Below are 21899 nucleotides of genomic sequence, written 5' to 3' on the forward strand. Positions count from 1 at the left end.
ACCTATGCCCTGAGCACCTATAGTGCATGGTACAGGGGCTGACAAGGAGTCCAGTTCCAATTGGGTTATGTACCTATAGTACATGTATGTGAATTTAGAGAGAGAACAGCAGGCTGGGGGTCTGATTAGCAGGCCCACAGCCTCATTAAGTCGAAAACCAGTGAAGCAAAAAGCAAAAATTTGGAGTGACCATAGGATAGCAGACCCTACTCTCCTACAGCCGGCTAATTTAATTCACATCTCACTATGGTACCTCCAAAAAGCAACACATTCTTCGATGTGTGCTTGAAACAGGCATGCCAAAAATATTGCAGAATATGCCAATATTATAACTAAAGTAGCGCTTAAGGTACTCTTCGTACGTTGCGCCGTTCAAATCAATTCAAAACAGAGAACAATCTCCTCAATACCTGCCTACATAAATTGCAATTTATATATTACATACATACAAATACAAATATTGGCCAATCATACAAATCAAAAGCCACAGTAAGTGTTACTAAACTACCTTACCAATCCAAGGCATCAAAAACCAACAGCAAGTGTTGCATCAAAAGAACCCTTACCAATCACTTGGTGTCCAAATTCTAACTGCCAAGTTCTGAATGACCTAACGGTCGTTTTTAGAATACTCACGCCAAAAAGGATCTCAGTCAGGAGTGACATCATGTAGGGGACCAAAATCAGGAAGACCAGAAATATACTGGGCTGCAGAGACAGAGAATCCCCAGAATCTACATGCACAGATTACCTCCTTAGTAGAGTCCTGTCCTCCTCAGTAGTCTCCTGACAAGATCACTCCCTTAGATAGCCACTTCTCTGATGAGCCCCACGTTGAGCGCCATTTGTAGAAAATAGAAACCTTCTCAGGGGTCTCACTGATACCTGGTCCCTTAAACCAACAAAGAAGAAATTGGCACAGAAACTGAAATATAAAAAGAATGCATTTATTCACCTCAGATGAGGGAGACTACATCACACAGAAGCCTTAGCATCTGAATGAGGCAGTCTAAGGAGTACAGAAAACAGGGGCCTTATATATGCTTAGGGTTACATAGTCAGCATAGGACCAAGGGGCAGTCCTGGCTCATGTAAGCATGCAAAATGCCTAATATGGGCCTGCAAGATCTCCTTGCTCAACAAAGTGGGAGGAGAATTACTTCTCCATACAGCAGCAAAAATAGCCTGACAGTTCTACAAGATGAGCAGGTGCATTCTACTAGCTAGGCCCTTCTGAGCATGTGCGAAGGTGGAAGATGCTAAATATAGTTTGTTTCTAGGCAGATTACAAGAGCAGTCAATACTGAGGGAGGACAGGGCACATGGCGAGCACGTGGCAGCACATGGCAAACAAGATGGCTGCCAGAAATACAAAATGGCTTTCAGCTCATGCTAACAAATCTTGCCAATCTTTAACAATACTAGACTTAGGTAAGGTACATCGGGGTAGGCGTATTTTAGAAGCACCAGTTGAGTACTTTTAGTCTTTGTCATTTATGTATGTATTTTATGACTTAGAAACCATACCATGCTTTTAGAGTATTATTTTATAATACTCTTCTTACTATACGCATTATACTTTGCAACCAGTATAACGATTGTAGCAGTTCACCTTACTTGCAATGGAAAGAAGACTCTTCACTGAATACTTTTATTGAAAACGTCCGTCTCTCTATTTCTCTGCACCTCTGTTGAAACGAAGCATGCACGATTGACTCAGTGAAATATCTATCTATTGTTTCCGCGACACTAGAGATACTTATTATTCTTGGGAAACAAAGTTGTCATGTTTGGCGGTTGTCAGAAACGAATCCCTTCTTGTTTATTCGAGAAAGTTTCTAGTGACCTCTGCGCTAGCCGGCACTCACAATTAAGTCTAGTATATTCGATAGAGACCTAGTAGACATAAGTCCTACGTCAAATCTATAGGATATATTATTCCAATGCGCAAAGCTTATTGGGAATATAGGAACTACACGACAGAGTCAAAGTGGAGCTGTGCTCATGATGAGCTGAGCTCGTCATAAAGGCCGCAGCCCGCCTACGCGCGGCAAATTCCCCACCTGTGCGGGAGAATTCATCAGTGGGCGGGTCTGTGATGAGTTCAGCTCGTCACGAGCACAGCTCCACTGTGAGTCATGACGAGCTGAGCTCGTTATGAGCACAGCAGCGTGGCGGATCCCCCCCTCCCCCGCACCGTGGGGGAATTACCCCAGCAGCCAAGGGGTTAAAAAACATTGCTACTGGTATCGCATAGCGGAGTGATGGATCAGTGCACAGAATTCTCAGGGCAATGGTACTTGAACTAGTACCCATGTTCCTGAATGTCTGCTCCAACCATACTTAGTGGGGGCCAACATAAGTGGGACAGACAAACAATACATGCAAATAGGTTCCTTCTAGATCAGTGTAATTAGGGCATTTGTTGTCACCTGATGTAATCCATTTGGCGGTAAAAAACTTTAGTTGGTAGACAGCCCGCTCTAAATTCAAAATACAATTTACAATCAAGGGGCTTTGAAATTGCATCCCAGTAATACTCGAGGCTCAACCAGGGTTTTATTTTTAAAAAGTTCCCCGTCAACGTTGTGCAATCACTTCTTCTGTTAACGTCTCGTTCAATCAATTCCCAATATCTTTCCTTAATTGTTTCCCTTGCTGGGAAGTTGGAGTTAGATGGGGTTTCTCCACAGAATCTACAAACCCATGCTGGCCAAGAGACTTCTGATATCACGCAGCCAGCTAACTTTTTGAAAGTGATCCGCCTCGCTGATATCATTAAGACCTTCTGCAAAGGCAGCCAGTTCCGGCATCCACCAGATTCTGCGCCAGTATAAAATAGGGCGTAGCCTAGCTAGATCTACCAGTGCTTTTCTGCCTAAATCAATCCGCAAAGGTAACGTGGGCGTGCTTTGTGGTAGGCTTGCAATAACTTGGAAGAACCAGTTCTCTGATACGGCTAGCTGTGTGAGTTTCTCAAAGCCCCATAATTCTGCCCCTTGTAAAAACCGAGCTCACTACCTTAGCATTGTAGTTCTGCAGCACCGGACTAAGAGGCTTGTCAAAGATGTTTTAAATTCATTACTTAGGACACCAGCTAATTGCCGGTGCTTTAGTGTCAATGTGTGGCCTCCACCTCACTTCCTTCTGCAGGGTAATACCTAGGTAGATAAATGTGTCTACTTGTTCAAGGGGTGGCCCGTCCATAACTATACTGCCCTTGAACGATCTTTGCTGGTTAAAAGCCATAAACGTAGTTTTTTCAGCGTTGATTTTTAGGCCTCATGAAAAGCAAAAATCTTCAAAACATTGCAGCGCACGCTGTAACTTGCTAGGAGTTTTAGAAATAATAATCGTGTCATCTGCGAATATTAAGATTGGAATCTTTTTGCCTGCTGAAACTGATATACCCTTATCAAATACTTCTCACACCTTATCGGTGTATAATGAGCCACTTATCACTTATCAAAACAGCCTGGATAATCCTTTTAACTCTGACCAATCAGGGAAGACTGCAGGAAGGCTGAATTTTGGTTTGCAGACAAGAACATCTTTTAACTTCTTTTCTGTACAATTTAGAATAAATTCAGCAATGGCATATTGCTGGATTTATGAATATCATTCTTCTAAGTCTTTGAATGGGATTGTGATTCCGTCAAAGTATCTGTATTCTGCCAGTAAATATATCACATAAAAACACTAAAAAACGTTTTATATTTAAGTAATTAAACGCAATAAAACAAAATTATTAATGGAATATATAAAAATCCTCTCAGGAAAAAGCTAAAACAATACTTAGTTAGACAATTAAGATCTGATCAGCTTGTTTAAAGTGCACAGTTTTTCCTTAATTTAGTAGCAGTAATAATATAATTAAGGACGGCTGTGCACATTTTGACAGAAGATAAACTTTGCAGAAAGATTAGCCCTTCTTTATGAGACACAAAATGCTTTTTTAAAAGAAGTGGGTTCAAACATTGAATTCTAAGAGAATCATACAATGTGCAAAAAAGCATAGAGTGCATAGTGCTTTGAGCCGTGACCAAATCACATGGACAACATGGAAGAGAAGCATGCCAAGTTCAGTATACGGGAAAGCATACGAGAAAATGAATTGTATGTAATCTTAGCCTAGTGAGATAGAATATGTACTAAGAATTTGTTATCTAGCTTAGATAAGGCTCTGGCCTATAGATACAGAGATCTCCAACAGATGGAAAATCCAGCAATTTCATAAGTCTGGTTTCTTCTCTAAAAGCTCCATGTGCCCCTTTAACTATCTCTTTTGCTATGCGGCCAATTGTTCCAGGGTTATCAAAGAAAGGACTAAGACCCAAGATATGAAAAGTTTTTTTGATTTAAATCAACAATGGAATAGCATTCATGTTGTCTAAATTTAGACAATCAGCTATCATTGCATGCGTAAATTGGGCCTTAGGAGTATTCCATATCTTTAACCATAGAAGAAGTGGAGCCAATCAGACTTGATCTGCAATAAAACCTAGCCCAATTCCATATGTGTGATCAAAGTTGCAGTAGATTTTGGGATGGCTAGTAATCCGCAACCCGGAGTTTCCTTGGAAAAGCGTAATCCCAGGCGCTGGCCCCATAGTTGCCTACAGATAAAAATTTACTCTTGTATAGCTGGAGTATCTCCCGAATCAGTTTTTGACCAAGCTTTTTGGCAAATCTGAATATTGCATCACCAGACACTTCCATTATCTGTGCTCTTTGGGTGCTCTCTGGGTCATTAACCTGTCCCATCTTCCATTGGTATCTACAAAAATGCCTAAATAATTAAAAGTAAGCACGTTCTCAATAGTGCTACCCCCTATAGAAAACGGTTTTGATTTTATACGTCTGGGGCCACATGACATTATAAAGTACTTTTTGTTGATTCACTTTAAGTTTAAGACCAAGCATAAAATTGTTAAAACCATTTGAAAGTTTCTGGAGACCATTGGCTGATCGAGCTAAAAGGACTGCATAATCCGCATACAGCAGTACCGGCACAACCTGAAAACCAATTCTGGTAACATCTTCACTACATGATTTCAATGCTAAGTCCAGAGAATTAATGTAAAAAAGAAAGGGAGTTGGGGGCGGGGCCAAGATGGCGGCGGAGTAGGACGCGTTTCTCTGTCCCTCCGGCGCCGACTGTAATTAGCATTGGATATCTGCCCTCCTGGTGCCCATCCGCACTGGAAGGTGAGCGTGGACGCTCCCGTTGACCCTAGCGCCCCAGTGGAGGGTGTATTTCGGCGATCAACAGTGGTGCTCGGTGCTGTCTTGAGCCGTCCGGGCCCGGCCTTGCTGCGGCCGGGCGGGCTTGTTAGCGCTGTGAAGAGTCGGCAGCTTTCCCAGCATAGCAGAGGGGTGTGCGAGCTGAGGACCCGTCTTGCGGAGCAGGCCGGAATATGGAGATCGAGGGTCTACCTCAGAGCTGCCATTTTGTGAGGCCTGCGTGGGTGAGCGGCCTGTGCTTGCTGAAACCGAAGCCGAGTGCGGCCTAGCAACGTGTGCTACTGGTACCCCCCTTCCGACGAGAGCGTGCGGGCGGGCCCCCCTGGCGAGCGGTGGCTTGTCTGTGCCCGCTGCTGTGTGGGACTGCTGGGTCCGGGGCCCGCGAGTGCTGAGCAGCGGGGCGAAGAAGAAGAGAATGCCCAAACACAGTGCAGCAAGGTGAGAGGGGGTAGCAGGCCTTGGGTAGCGGGACTCGGTCCGTATACCGACGGCGGCGTGCTCCTGTACTGCGGGGGAGACAGGGACCCATGCTGAGCGTGTTTAGACGGTGCCTGGGCACCTGCCGTGATCTCTGAGCCCTGCAGATCCGACCGGAGGGGCCTAGTGGTTCGCCCGATCTGCGTCACAGCGGCTGAAAGACTGGCGGTACCCGTGGGGGCGGTCGGGGGCGAGGGTCGCTGGCAGTGAGACTGTGTGGCGTGGCAGGTGTGAATGCCCTCCCCCTAAGTGCCCACTAGGTACGCTCTGCTGAACTTTGCTTGGGGTGCTGGAGGCTGCATTACAAGTGGGGCTGGGTCTGCTATCGGCCTGCGCGTCGGCGGGCAGAGCTTCTCTCTACTGGCCCAGATCTGTGATCCTTGCCCTTCCTGCTTCGGGTAGCGGTTGCTCCTGTGTGCTGGCCTGGATGAGGCCGGGAGGATTAGTGGCTTGCTGACCTACCCCCCGGAGATATGGATCGGTCCGCACGTCGGCGGAGTAAGGAGTGTTGGTGTGCTGGCAGGGAAGACGGCAGGAACTAGCGCTTTGTTGGCCTGAAGCTGAGGTTGTGGATAGTGGCGGCATATGCCCCCCCCCCATCCAGCGGGGACTGAGAGTGAGAGCGGGGCCTACACTGGAAGAGTCCCTCGCAGGGGTGTTCTTTTTTACCCTTGCTGATGGGCCAGGGCATGTGAGACTTGTTCTGCTGGGTGTTGGGGCCCCCTCATGTTTTGTGCATAGGCGATCTGGGGGGCTTTTGACCTGTTCTGTGCCTTTTGTCATCTGAGGGGCTGAGGGGGAGCACTGCTCTGGCCTTCTGCCCGACTGGGAACCTGATCCCCTGGGCTCTGTGAGTGCCCCCCCTGAGCGGAGCTACTGGGGCAGAGAATGTGGAGGGGCCTTGACGGGGAGAGTCCTGGGGGTGAGGGGGGACGGGGGTGCCTCCCATGTCCTAACTCTTTGCCTCACAACATACACAAGGCCCAGGCTCATTTGCACCTTGATAACCACGTGGGCCAGCTAATATTGAGCTCTGGTGTTTTTGCTGTTCTGTCCCCGTCGGAAGCGGGCATTCCTAGAGCTCCTCGGGGTGCTGGCACCGCGTTTGTCTGAGCTGCGCACCTTGGAGAATAGGCCTGGGCCTTAGTCGCCATATCTTCTTCCAGGAACAGGAAAGATAAGCCACTGAAAGATCTCCTGCAGAAATCAGCAGGTCACTCCACTTCTCATGCAGACGCCAAATCGCCACTATCGGAGAATAACGAGGTACCGGCGACCAAAGCGTTGTTTTCGGCTTTAAAAGAAGACATCTTGGAGATTCGCTCTCAGCTCTCCTCCGACCTACGAGAGGTACGGCGTTATGTGGATGCCATTGGCGAGCGGGTGGCAACCTTTGAGGAACACGACTTTGGTCGGGAGGATGATCTCCATCAACTCCAGCAGGATGTCATTCGCCTCACGGAGCAAAACCTAGATCTCCAAGCCCACGCTGAGGACTTAGAGAACCGGTCTTGGCGTAACAACATTAGGATTCGAGTGGTGCTGTGGAGGGGTGAGGGGGATGACTTTCGCGAGTATGTCTGTGAGCTTTTCCGGCAAATCTTGGAGGAAGGAGAGGGATTTGACATACAGATGTACCGGGTTCACCGCGTCTGCTTACCAAGGGGCGCTAAGGCCCCCCCACTGGACATTCTGGTATGTGTGCATGATTTCCAGCTTAAGGAGCGTATCCTTCGCAAAGCCTGCAACCTCCATCCTGTGTAATTCCAGGGCCACCACCCGGCGCTCTTCCAAGACCTAGCGGCCTCCACCCTTGCCAAGCGCAGAGAATTCAAGCCTATTACCAACCACCTGCGTGAGAAGGGTATCCCCTACTCATGGGGCCACCCCTTCCGACTTATCTTTAAACACCAGAGCAAGCTCCACCAGATTCGTTCTCTGTCCGTTGCGTATGCTGTTCTGGGATTGGAGCGGCCCTCCCCTCTGCCTGGGCTCGCTGAATCCCTCTCGAGGCGGCGCAGACGCTCTACTGACTGGCAGAGGATCAGGAGATCTCCCCAGCAGTCGAAACCGGATTTGTCCACCAGCCTGATGGAAAGAGAAGCGACTGTTACATCTGTGGCACAGGTGACTGACAACAATGACGTCCCTTGAGCGATGTTCGCCTGGCATCAGGTGGGCTGTTTCTCGGCGCCGGAAGTGGGAAATGTTCTGTTGAGAAGTGGTACCATCCCTCAACCCTTGTATAGTGGAGTATCAGATGTGGTACGTTCCCTGGAATGGTGCCTTGTTCCCCTTCTTGTTTGTTTCTTTTGACAGACTATTGTCCTTGGACAAGTTTTGTGGTTTTCATTCGTTATTATGTTACATTGAATTATGATTTAGGGAAAGGGGCTTTGTTGGGGTTTCGGGGTTATTTTTGGGGCTCTGCATCAGTCTTCGGTCGGACATGGCAGGGATATGGTCTGAGGCCGCAGCACTGTGTCCTATTTCATGCCTCTGGCTCTGGGCGACTAGTTGGCTTCTACTCACTATGTTGGTACTATGAGTAGAGACCTAAAGATTGTGAGTTTGAATGTCAGGGGATTGAATAGCCCCGTCAAGCGCGCGGCCATCCTCTCCCTCTTGGAGAATGTGGGGGGCGATGTGTGTCTGCTGCAGGAGACCCATCTTCTTTCTAAGGATACTGGGCGGATGAGGGACAAGCGCTTCCCCTTGCAACTGTGGTCCTCAGGTCCGGCTAAGAAGCATGGGGTGGCAATCCTTTTTAGCGCGCGTGCACATTGTAAAGTGCTTTCCCAAGTGGCTGATATCAAGGGCAGGTTCCTGGCAGTCAGGGTCCAGTGGGGGGACGCGCAGCTTACCCTAGGTTCACTTTATGCCCCGAACGAGCGACAAGAACCCTTCTTGAGGGTGGCCCTTTCCGAGGTTCTGGCTTCTCCAGACACCTCAATCTTGGTGGGTGGAGATCTAAATGTGGTGATGGATTCTGAGATGGACAGGTCTGAACAGCGATCGTATCAGTCGGGTGTGCTTTCGCAGGAGGGTAGGCAATGGTTGATTGATGGTGGATTGCATGATGTGAGGCGTGTCCAACACCCTACTGAGCGCGACTACACCTACTACTCTGCAGGACACAAAACCTATGACCGCCTTGACCACTTTCTAGCTACAACCTCTCTCCTGCCCTACTTATCTGAGGCTCAGATTACCCCGCGCTCCCTCTCGGACCATGCCCTTATCTCGGTGCAGCTTACCATCTTCGGTGGATGCCCGCCGTCCCCTGGCTGGCGTCTCCGGGATTCCCTACTCCATTCGGAATCAGTTGTGTCCCGAATACGGGATACGATCATTAATTATCTTGCAGAAAACGACCAGGTGGGGTACATCCTTGGCAGAGGTGTGGGAAGCCTTGAAATTAGTGGTGAGGGGAGAGTTCATTGTGGTGGCGGCATCATTTGCGCGACTGCGCAAAGCTAAGCGTGCAGAATTAGAAGGGGAGGTGGGAGCTTTGGAGGCAGTGCACAAGCGTACAGGGTTTGGAGAGAGCTGGAAACAAAGCGACACATGCTAAAGCACTTGGATTTAGACAGAGCGGAACATGCCCTCTTGCGCTTGCGGCATAAATTTTACCTTAGTGGGGACAAGGGGGGAAGGGTGTTGGCCCATAGACTGCTGGCACGGGCGCAGCTCCCAGCTTTCCAGTCTATTAGGCAGGCAGTTGAGCACTCTACGGATCCCCTTATTGTAGATTCCTTCCGCCACTTCTATCAGTGCCTGTATAGTGGGGAGACGTCAAGCCCAGGAGGGAAGATGGAGTACCTTGACTCCTGTAACATTCAGCCGCTGGTTCAGACGTCCGTCGACACTTTGGACGCTGCCATACACATAGGGGAGGTCATTTCAGCGATAGCGCAATTAAAGCTCGCCAAATCTCCGGGACCGGGCGGCTTCTCTGTGCTGTTTTTTAAAACTTACTGTGTGGAGCCGGCCTTTTCAACTCCTTCCTCGACTCTAGGGAGGTAGGCAGCAATTACGGTCATCCTTAAGCCGGGGAAAGATCCGACTGTGGTTCCTATCGGCCGATTTCTCTTCTAAACTTTGACGTGAAACTTTTCGCGAGCATTCTAGTGGTGCGCCTTAGCCCCCTGATGAACGATATCATTGATCCAGATCAATCTAGATTTATCCCGACGCGGCAGGGAAGGGACAATACCAAACGGATCCTGCACCTTATAGACCTGGTGCACCTTTCTCGAACTCAGGCCTTTCTCCTCTCCATCAACGCAGAAAAGGCCTTTGACCGGGTAGACTGGGACTATCTATTCAAGGTCTTGCGAGCCTATGGTGTCGGGGATAACTTTGTTCGCTGGGTTCAATGTCTCTACACGGCTTCTAAGGCGGCAGTGAGAGTGAACCGGTTTAGATCTACCCTTTTCCCCATTTCCAGAGGGACGCGGCAAGGGTGCCCCTTGTCCCTGTTACTCTTTGCGCTCTACTTGGAGCCTTTTGCCCAACGCATTCGTTCCAATCCGGATATAACGGGAATTAAATTTGTCGCTGACACCCACAAAATTAGCCTATATGCGGACAACGTCATTCTCTCGCTGACTCAACCCCACTCCACTTTACGGTACCTTGCGTTGGAACTTCTTGAATTTGGGAAGGTGGCGGGGTTTAAAGTGAATTTCTCGAAATCCCAAATTATGAATGTTTCAATCGCTGAAGCTGAGGTCCGGGATCTCCAGCAGGATTTTACCTTCCAGTGGGTGCACTCCGATATTACATATCTGGGTATACGGCTGACTTCCTCTATTGCAAAAATGGTCTCCCTCAATTATAGACTATTAGTAGATCAAACTACCAAAGCGCTCTTTGATTTGTCCTGTCTCAACTTTGCCTGGAATGCGAGGTCAGCGGCAGTGAAGATGACTGTGCCGCCGCGCATCCTCTACCTGTTCCAGATGCTCCCGCTGAGTCCTCCACCGGACGTCCTCCGGAAGCTGCAAGGGCTCCTTAATAGATTCTTGTGGAGCAACAAGAGGCCGAGGCTCGCATTGACGCTTATTACTTTACCGAAGGCGGTGGGAGGGTTGGGCTTCCCCCTATTGAGTGCTTATTATCAAGCGACCTGCCTTTGTTATGTCACGGAGTGGAATAGGCCTTTGTCCAGCAAGCACTGGAACTTTATGGATCAAACAGTGGCTGGCTGCAATATTTGGCGGGAACTTTGGCTTCCGCGCAAGCATAGAGCATGGGGCCTCTACTCATCGCCTGTAACCTCGACGACTCTCAAGGGGTGGGATCAGTTGGTGTTGCATAGGGGTTGGACCACGTTTCCCTCCCTTATGACCCCTATCGTAGATAATCCCGAGTTCCCGCCAGGATGCGCATCCCCGTCTTCTATCGCTGGAGGGAGGAAAGCTGTAAGAGAGTGGGTTCCCTATTTGATCTAGATGGCTTGTCCCCTTCTCACAATTGCGCACGGAATTTTTTTTTTTTTTTTACAACAGATTTTATTCGAGATTGTATACAGTGCGCTGGTCTCTGTACCCCAGAGATATCTGCAGGACAATTAGGCCACAACAAGTAGAATACAATCCAGTTTCCTTCTAGGAGAAAAAAATAAAGAAGCATATACAATCAATACAAAACTAGCCCCCCATCCTCCCAACTCCCCCCCTCCAACCCCCCCCAACCGCCCCACACCCAGCCCCCACCCAACCCTGTCGCACGGTCTCCATCACTCGTCTCCAGTTCATTACATGTATACCGACCAAAATGCATGCACCTGCGCGCACGGAATATTATAACTTGCCGGAGTCAGATGCTTTCCAATATTCGCAGCTAGCGCATTGGGTGACGCAGCCCGGCAATTTTGCCCTGATGTCCCGCCCCTTAACTACTTTTGAAAAATGGCTAGTCTGCAAAAAGGATCACCGTAAGCTCATATCTGATCTGTACGCGATGATTCTTAAACGCCCTACGAAGCACGGTACGAAGGCGCAAGTTCGCTGGGAGACTGAATTGGGTCGTCCTATGACGCCCAAAGAATGGGAACATATTTTCAATCGTGCTCAGCACACGGCCTCTAATACTGCAGGGGCGGAGTCGGTCTATAAGGTAGTCACTTATTGGTACTATACGCCAGCGCACATCAAATCCTGGGATGGCACTAAGTCAGGCCTCTGCTGGCGGGGGTGTGGCCTTTTGGGCACTCTGGTACATCTGTTATGGCATTGCCAGAAATTGGAGCGCTATTGGGCTGAAGTTCTTGATGACATTGATGAAGCATTCCAAATTACACTGCCCCGGTCCCCTGAACACACACTGCTAGGACTCCCCCATCCCAAATACTTCCCGCTGGCTCTCTGAGAGGTAAACAGATTGCATTAGCTTTGCTTGCTGCGAGACAGGTCCTTTTAGCGCAGTTCGGCTCTCTGGCTGGATACGGAGACTTCGGCATATCCTCGCGATGGAGCGCCTCTCACTTAGCATGGATGGGAAGAAAGCAGAATACACAAAGCTATGGGGTCCATTTCTACAGCTCCTCTCCAAGGAACTGAGAGAGGTCACTTGCCCAAAATATCTGCAAATTCTACGGCTTATTCCACTGGAGCCTATAGGGGCCACACCCGTGGCTTGAATGACTGTGTAGGTGACGAGCAGCCATAGGAGAGTAGGATAGGAATGTGAAGACTGTTGCGGAAGGGGTGGGGGGAGGGGGAGGGGGGATGTCTGGGGGGTGGAGGGTGTGGGCGATTGTCTGTTTTTGTGTTTTTTTTTCTCTTTTATAAAAGTGGTATCTTAGCAGTTACCTGCCATGAATGCTATGGACTGAAGCTTCTCCACGCGGGGTCGCCCTCCGGGTTGTAGACCTGTACGATGTGTGCTGGTCATGTCACTATGCTCTGCCCGCCGGTGGATGTAGGCAGTTGAGCTGTGTCTTTGATTCTGTGCCACATAATAAAATGATTGATTCTAAAAAGAAAGGGAGTTAAGATGCAGCCTTGCCGGGTCCCTTTTACAGCCTTTATTGGGGCAGTGCAACCACCAGTCCTTGTGTACTGCATTGAAGTTGTAGTGTCCCAGTGCAAGTGACATATAGGTTCAAGCCGGAAGGGTTAATTCCAGCCTCTTCCATAATATCCCATAATGGATCCCTATCTACAATGTCCAATGCAAATGCACAGGAGAGGCCCATATAAGCCCTATGCAGAGTCCCGCTTATGGCCTTGAAATATTTTCATTCAATTCCTAGCAATATTTATGCGTTTATAAACTATTGCCACGTTATCCTATGTGGCTAGGTATCATTAATCGGGAAAATGAAATGTGTAATTTCTCCATCATCAGGGCGTATAAAACTTCTTTTATAAGACCCTTCTTATAATTACATGACTGCCACACCCTTGGGACACCTAGGGTAGACCCTGGGGGTACCTTATATGTAAAAATAATATAGATTATCACTTTTTAAGTGCCCCTACCACCAAAGTAGAGTTTGGGCACAAGTTACATTTAAAAGCAGTGCTGCAAAGCAGGACTACTTTTAAAATGACCTCAAGCACTCAGCAGTGCACACATGCAAGTGCAGCAAAGGCTGATGGCCTCTAAACGTCCATGCTCTATTATATACTAGGTACTGAAATGTAGTTTTAAACCCTCTTGCCCTATTATCTACTAGGGACTTATAGGGTAGGTCATACCAATTATAGATGTACCCTAACACATAGTGTATACTAATGCAAGGGTGCATTTCCACTTAAATTTTCAACATAGCACTGTCCCTGGGCCTCATTAGACAGAGCCCAGGAGCAGTCAGAGTCAGTAACCACTAGTCAGCAGAAAATGGGGTTGTACAAGGTACACAGGATGAATTTGCAATGTGGTGAAAGACTTTACCTTCTGACTTTAGTCCTTTAAGTCCCAATCCACCACAGAAGTACACTTCTAAAGCCCCCCGGCACCTCAGAGTAGGCACTACTAGACTCACAGAGTGTCTGACAGAAGCCAAATAGCGGGGTCCAGTCATGGTCCAGTTGCCACTGGTCAGCTGGGCAGTTGCAGGAAAATACCTTTTGTAGCTTGTTGTGTCCCTCTTGCTTTAACAGGAGATCGGCCTTATGACCATTGGAATCCACCTCTTTGTCCTGGGTACAAGAGGGAAAACAGATCCAGTCCTTTAGGGCTCTTCTCAGGTTTCAGACATTAGGTTCAGTCCTCATCTGATATTGCAAAAGTCCATGTAGTGGATAGCAAAATAGGAGCTTCAGTCCACTAGTGATATGTAACATGCCGGCCCTGGGTACATTTATACTAGGAACTTACAGGTAAGATAAATATCCTAATTAGGAATATGCCTAATTTGACCATGGTTAAAGGGGGAGCACTTTACTGTTGGTTAGCAGAGTTAAAGTGCACAGAGTTCTGACACTAACAACAATAGAGAGCCCAGCAAAAGGCAAAAAATAAGAGGTGGCCATGCAGAAAAGGTGGACTTCCCACAGTTTGTAAACAGAGTGTTCAGTTATTTTAATGTATTATGGTGCCAGAAGAATAGCAATACTTATTTGCCTGTTTTCTCTGTAGATCCCCGATGCCCCCACCGACATCATTAGCGTCCACATCCCGCTCTACACAGCAGTCTGCATCTTCCAGGCTCTCAGCCCGTCGTTCTCACCATGCTCTACAGAAGGTGGCTAAAATGAGAAGAGTTTATGGCCAAGTGAAAGAAAAAGAGGTAAATGCATGTGACATATTCAGTAAATGAAATGTTTAAACCCAGCATACTATATCAATAGTCTGCATCAGTTGAGTTGCTCAATGATGATGATCATAGGGGTTAGTATAGTGCACAGCAGCCTGAAGTGGTGCTCCAGCAATAGACAAGAAAGGGTTGTGCAGACATCTTCTGGGCATATCCTGTTGTGTGGCCGAAGTGAAAGGCTGTACTCTTGGGTGTGTGAGACTGAAGAGTTTTCAGGCTGAAATTCCAGCTTTCTACTGTAATAGAGGATAATGAACTGCCAACACGCCTCATCTAGTCGGTCTTTTGTATTGTACGTGAACAAAGCCAGAGCGGAGGTGACATCTAGGTAAATAACCATGAAAATCGTTCTAAAGAACCACTGGCCCAGCAATATAGATATTCTGATAACAAATGCAGAAGCTTTAAGTCTGGGTTTTCTTTGGATCTCCTCTTGAAGGAGGACCACAATCATATATAAAACCAAAAGAATCAACTATTGTTTGTCGATCTTGTTTCCTTACTCTTGCTATTTCATTACAAAGACTGTGATACTCACACATTACATATGTCACAACAATTAACTTTATGTGTGCTCTGGACTTAGTGTTCAGAAGCTTTAAGTGATTCTGGTAGCAACTGGAATCCAGTGAAGAGTAGCGAGATGATTTAAGACATGATATCTGTGTTTGAGATCCAAAGTAAGTGATGCTTCAACATTCTTTATAGCCTCCAGCTGAGAAATTACAGAATGAGTTCTCTTATTCCAATTGAGATGAAATAACTGCTAGAATCGTAGTTTTGTGTCTGCTGATGTAAACAAGTGGGAGTATTTTCTGAAGGGTCTTCATTCATAGAAAACTAGTAGCTACTGGTCTGTTTACATGAGACTCAGCAGAAAGGTCACTATCAAAGGGGACAGTGCCCTTTGTGGCTGCCGGCTAAGGCCTTTACTTCAAGTTCCCCATTATGGCTGAGAGGGGGAGGAGGGTGGGAGCAGCAGGAGGACAGTTTGCTGTGGGAGAGTGGGCGGGCCAGGTTTAGCAGTCCATGCAGCTCCACATATGTCTCTGGGCCCAGAAGTTTCAGGTCTGGAGTTTTTAGGCCTCATAATTCAGGGCCCAGCGACATGAGCAAACAAAGAATGGCCCAGAGCCATGTCTCCCCTGGAAATATGGCTCTGGACCACTCGTTGTAGGGCGGGGGCCACAGTGCCAGACCAAAGGGAGGAGTTTCCATCCAAAGAAAGCTTCTTCATCTTGAGTGAAGGCTATCTACTATCAAGCCTAAATGAAAATATGTGCATCGTCAGCGTAGATTGGCTCAGGTTAGCCAGAGGGGTGATGTAGATACTGAAAAATATCTGCCACATGGAGAACAGAAGAACATTGTAGCAGCTCCTTCTTATTAGTGCATTTTGCATCTTCTGAAGTCCATTTGCACGAAGGAAGCTTTCTACTGATGGAAAGATATCCCAATTAACACCTGTAGAAATATATTCTTCCACTTCAACGGGGTCATTTTAAGGATTTTTGGTGCCCTGGGCAAGATATACTTTGTAGGCACCTGTTCGGAAAAACTTTGAACTTTGCTACCTATTTCCTTCTAATTCAAGCCCACATGATGCCAACAATACTAAGTTATATGTTAAACTTTGTTGAATTATGTCTTGCCTGGGGGCTCAAACATCCCTAAGAATACACTGGGTGGAGAGGCCGAGCCAGAAGTAAAGGTAGGCAGAGAGGTTTAGATTGAGAAATAGAACTGACAGATCAAATAGATCTCTTTCCTAGGGAGGCACTTCGAAGGTGGGGACCTGGGGCAATTGCCCATTTTACTCATCCATTAAAACGTCTCTGGCCTTCACATTACTCACTCTTCTCACTGAGATGCTGGTAATTGCAGAGCTAGCTGCGAAGGGTACAAGTACCTGATGGCCAGTGCTTCTATTTTAAGAGTTGTCAGAAGTGATTCCGTAGTTACGAATAAGTTATGTAATGTTCTTATTTCAGAGAGTTTTTCATGGCCTTTAACTTTCTCCCGCTTAATAGATCAGCAATAGGCTTTCCCAAAAAAGTAAGGATTGGTGGAAAATGTGGTGAAGATTCATAGATGCTACTTGTGGGGCAGAATTTCAATGTCCCATTCATTGCCCTGTACGTAAACATTTTTTTCATGTGCACCCAATAATTCCTGAAATAAAGGAAATCAAATTTGGTAGATAGTTAATTCTCAATTTACAATATATCATCTGGATAAAATTACAGTTGCCAATAAGCATCTCACCTTTACACCACTGTTGGTGGTAACTGGTCCCTTTGTGGGTGAAAATAAGAAATGCAAATTATATGACTTCTGTTTTGCGTGCTAAGAACAGACTACTTGAATCTGATGTGATTGAGTCTGTAGAAGCGACAGAGTGGTTGGCTCCCATTGTGGTAGCAAGAAAGAGTAACAATGATACTCGTTTATGTGTTGATCTACATGCATTAAGTAGGGAGGTTGTTGACAAGTTCCCGTTAACAAACATAGATGAGATGGTGTAGACACTGGATGGTGCATGTTTTTTCAGTACACTAGACTTGGCTTCAGCCTATTACCAAGTGCCTCTAGATAAGGGTTCCCAAGAGCTTCCTGCTTTCATTACTCCTATGGGGGTGTTCAAGTTTTTGAGAATGCCTATCAGGTTGGTTTTAGCGGCCTCCGTGTTTCAAAGGATTATGAGTGATTCGGTCAAGGGAATCTCGGGGGTCAGGTGTTATCAGGATGATCTTTTAATTTATGGTTTGAGCATTGAGGAACATGATGGTAGGGTGGAGAAAGTGTTGGAGAGATTGCCTAAAGCTGGTCTGACTTTACTTTTTGACAAATGTAGATTTGGGGTCACTGAAGTTGATTATCTGGGTCACCACGTATCTGGGTGTGGTGTGAAACTGAAAAAATAATTGGCAGACACCATTGCAAATCTAAAAGAACCATGTTCAAAGGAAGAACTTGCATCATTCTTGGGAATGGCTGAGTTTTAAAGCAAGATTATAAGGAATTTTGCGGATAAAACTTGTCATTTAAGAAATTAACTGTGCAAAAAATCTGAGTTTGTGTGGGATGAAGTGTGCAAAGAAGAGTTTGCAAAAGTTAAGTTTGATCTCACGAATGCTCCAGATTTACGGGCTTTCAAACCTGGTAATCTGACTTACATTGTAACTGATGCGAGTAAAACAGGTCTTGGGGCTTTATTGATTCAGAAGAAAGATAATCAAAGAGATTGGTTGCTTGTGCTTCAAGGTGTTTAAGAGGTGCTGAGGTGAACGACTCAGTCATTGAGAAAGAAGCACTTTCCATCTTCTGGGCTTTGAATTAGTTTAAAAAATGTGTGTGGGGTACTCGATTCATTGTTAGATCTGATCACAAGCCTCTTAAATACATTTTTGAGAAGAAGGCTTTGGACTATATTTCTTCTAGGATCAGAAGGTGGGTGATCTCTCTTCAAGATTTTGAATTTGGAATGGAATATATTCCAGGAGCTACAAATGTTTCAGCAGATTGTCTCTCACGTTTAGTAGACTGTGTGGAATCTGAAGACATAGAGGGAGATGGAGATTTTAGGGATGATTTTGAGGTGAAGGTGTGTGAAATAACTTTAGGGGCTATCAAAGAGGATGAATGGAAGGAAGAGATAAAAAAACCTGAAATGCTGAAAATCATAGAGATGGTTTCACAAGAGAGAGGAAGCAGGCTTGATAAACCTTGGTCTTTGGTGTGTGATGAGTTAGCTATTTATAATGACATTCTAACAAGAGGGACAAGGTTTGTTCCTCCGGATAGCCTGAGGAACAATATTATTAAAATGGCTCATGAAGGACACATAGGCATTTGTAAAACAAAAGAATGGATTAGACTGGATTTCTGGTGGCCGGGGTTAGATCTCATGGTGGAACGGGTGGTGCGTGATTGTGTCTCCTGCTCTATGAGTGACAAAATTCTCAAGACCAGACAATCTCCCAAGGTTTGTAGGAGATTACCCTTATGTCTGTGGGATGAAGTTGCAATTGATATTGTTGGTTCTCTTCATGGTGAACATCAAACTACATACTTAATAGTGTTCATTGATTTGTACTCACGTTGGATTGAAGTTAGCTCAGGCGTGATATCACAACACAGTCAGTCATTAAGTTTCTTGATGACATTTTCAAGCATGAAAGTTTTCCTAATTCTTTGCTTTCAGATAATGGTGCACAATTTTGTTCAGGTGAAATGGATGAATATTTAGTAAAGTGTGAAATGAAACATAAAAAAATCTCTCTTTATCATCCAGAGAGCAATGGTGCCATTGAACGGTTGAATAAAATTATAAAGGAAAGCGTTCAACTTGCAAGGGTCAACAATTTGAATTGGAGGGATGAATTGCAAAATAGGATGTCAGATACAGGTTTAGTCCACGCTCCTCTACGGGGAAAACTCCTTTTGAGTTATTCAAAGGAAGATCTGCAAATACTATCATTTGTCCTGGCTGGATGTGTTTGTATAAAAGTGTTAAGGATAATGACATTGGTCAGTGGAGAGAGAAATAATTGGCCTTACAAATGAAAAGGAAGATTTATTATGACACTCACAAATCGCTTAAACCTGTTAAATTCAGAGTTGGAGACAGAGTTAAAATCAAAGCGTCAGGCGGCTGTCTGAACTGGTCTACGTTCACTGGTGTTAAGTCTGTAGTAAAATTGTTCAAAAATGCTGTGAAGACCAATGATGGTCGCATTTGGAATCATAGCTGTGTAGTTCATTTTGGAACAAAAAATGGTGCTGTCTGTAAAAAAGGAACATATGAGGCACCTCTTTCAGGAAAGCAGTCTTTGGAACCTATACACAAAAGTTTAAGATCTTGCAAAATTCCTGCATATCTCAAAGATTTTGTAAGAAATTTGTGTTTTTTTAACCACATGGCTGCTGGCAGTTTTCCCGTCCTGTGCTGAAAATTCAGGATGTCAGTTATTCATGACGAGCTCAGCTCGTCATCAGCACACGACACCCGTGGGTGATGACGAGCTGAGCTCGTCATCAGCATCGAAAGGGTTAAGGAAAGTATATTGTTAATTTTGTGCCATGAGGGGGAATGGTTGTGGTTCTTATTGCTCTGTGATTCAATTGTAAGAAGTAAATTTTTTGGGTTTCTTTTGCCATTTTGTTTATAATGTAAAGAGGAAGAAGTGTGATGTAGCGTCGTTCCATGTTAGAACATGGAGTGTTGAATGAGAGTGTTCTTACCTTGGGCAGTTGGCGAAAGACACCGATGGATGGGGTTTTATAATAAAACTTCTCTCTTTATCTTCATAAATATCCAATGTGGTGACTTTATTACACAAATATGTTCACTGTACTGTGCATGCTCATGATTTTTAATGTTGGTCACTTTGGAAGAGGAATTTTATTTTATTTATTTTATTTATTTCATTTCTAAAGCGCTACAGCTACCCAACAAAGGGTTTCCCGGCGCTGATGATTCCGTGCATTGAGAAAATCAGGATTTTTAGATGTTAAACAGCCAGGTTTTTAGGGCTTTCCTGAATTTCAGGTGATTCGTTTCCTGTCTAAGAATCAATGGAAGAGTATTCCAGAGGGAAGGTCCCAGGTATGAAAAAGATTTGCCGCCCATTCTCGCCAGCCTGATTTTAGGGATCACAAATTGGTTGGCTGTAGCTGAACGAAGGGTGCGGGATGGACGGTAGGGCTGTATAAGGTTTTGAAGATATTTGGGTGCCTTGTTGGTTGAGTAGCATAAACTGTATATTAGCAAGCAGCTGCGAAACGTCCTGCCTAATGAATATTAATTTGGCAGGTTGCAATTTGTAATCCATCTATGATTACAAATGGATGGATGGAAGCCTGTTTGGCCTCTAATGGATTGCAAATGTGTTTGTGTGCCGTTGCATTCTAAAATGGGAATTTTGTTTTTTAAAAGTGCCCATGTCCAATAAAAGGTCTCTCAAAATTCAGTTAGTGTACGTGGATGAAAAATTCTCTCTCCAGCTTTAGACAGGTCAGGCCAGACATGGCAGCAGTCAAAATCTTTGTAATTTTCTAATGGGATCAGAAGTCTGGCCCTGACAGACATCTGGCAATTCCAGCACCCAGGGGAGAGGACCTATATCTTTTTTTCAAAATGTTTATAGATTCCACTCACAAGCAGGTAGAAGGAAGCTATTGATAAGGCCAGCTATATTATAGTCCTGTAAATAAAAAAACAAAAACCAGTTGTCCTCAGTGTGGCCGTTCCTACTTTTTACAACTAAAAACCATCATCAGGGGGCATTTTTTAAACTTCTTTACTTGCTCCAGCTCAACCTATTAATAATGCACAACCTGAAACCAAGGGTGTGGGGGAGACATCATATCAAACTGAAGTTGAACAGGCAGAAACTGTATGTAATAAACGTCCAACAGACACAGAAAGTAGAACAAGTCGTCAGTTCAACACTACTCCTAGTAGAGTAAACAACAAATATTGGCTCTTCAGATGACAATGAAAAACAAAGCATGCCATCAGTATATGTAGTGATAGAGGTAGAGGTAGAAGGCCTGTAATATATACTGGAAGACATGTGATGCAAAATAGCCTGTTGCTCATCACCTACTCCTGTACAATTTCATGTAGGGAAGCAATCCATGCTAAAAATACAACACAAGTAGCATGGAGCAACATCTAAATTGACTAGAGGGGTATGAAGATTAATGAGAACGAATCATAAAAGCAATGAGGTTATAAAATCTGATAGACATCTAGCAGCTGATTCCTTACCTTTGAACTTCTAGGCATCAAGCTGGATATGCAAGATTTTTGATAGCAGTACCCTGCGCACTGATAGGTGGCCTTGGTCGACTCTGCATGACTTCGTAGACATCCAGTTCACCGTCGTTGTGACGTCTGCGCCGTCTATATAGGCACCACCTCGGTGCACAGACGTCAGTTCTTTTCTGCCCACCTACCCGCCAGCCAGCGCAGATTAGTCGAAGAGAGTTAACCCTGTCACTTTATGACAGATTTTTTTTTACTTTTTGGCATATGCTTTTGGTTGTCTACAAGAAGACCTCAGGGTTCAAACCATGCCATCACATCATGATGGTCACAGACCACCAACTGGTGTGTCTTTGGTGCCTGGAGCGCGACCACAACCCAAAGTCATGCTCAGACTGCCTGGCCATGGCGCCAAAGGCTTTGAGGGAGTGGTCCCAAAAGCTAATCGCAGCCCGGCATATGACGGCACGGAGGTCGCCTTGGGGATCTGGAGTTGGCAGAAAGATTTGTGTTAGAGCTTAATGGAAACAATTTAAATCTGCAATTCACAGCGACTATCAGTAAAACATCAATACCTTTCTTAGATACTGAAGTATTTATTGAACAGGGCAAAATTGACACTAGACTTCACCGCAA

The 21899-nt window shown here is 45.7% G+C and overlaps 1 protein-coding gene across 1 annotated transcript in view; it reads left to right on the forward strand.

The window, feature by feature from the left end:
- The window catches only part of C8HXorf58 (chromosome 8 CXorf58 homolog), a 767449-nt gene that overhangs the window by 714300 nt on the left and 31250 nt on the right, over positions 1 to 21899 (forward strand). Inside the window, exon 8 of the mRNA XM_086933357.1 lies at positions 14314 to 14464. Within this exon, the coding sequence (XP_086789483.1) occupies positions 14314 to 14464 (151 nt within the window). The remainder of the gene's footprint in view (positions 1 to 14313; positions 14465 to 21899) is intronic.

Source organism: Lissotriton vulgaris, chromosome 8, assembly GCF_964263255.1.
Source record: "Lissotriton vulgaris chromosome 8, aLisVul1.2, whole genome shotgun sequence".
NCBI classification, from domain to species: Eukaryota; Metazoa; Chordata; class Amphibia; order Caudata; family Salamandridae; genus Lissotriton; species Lissotriton vulgaris.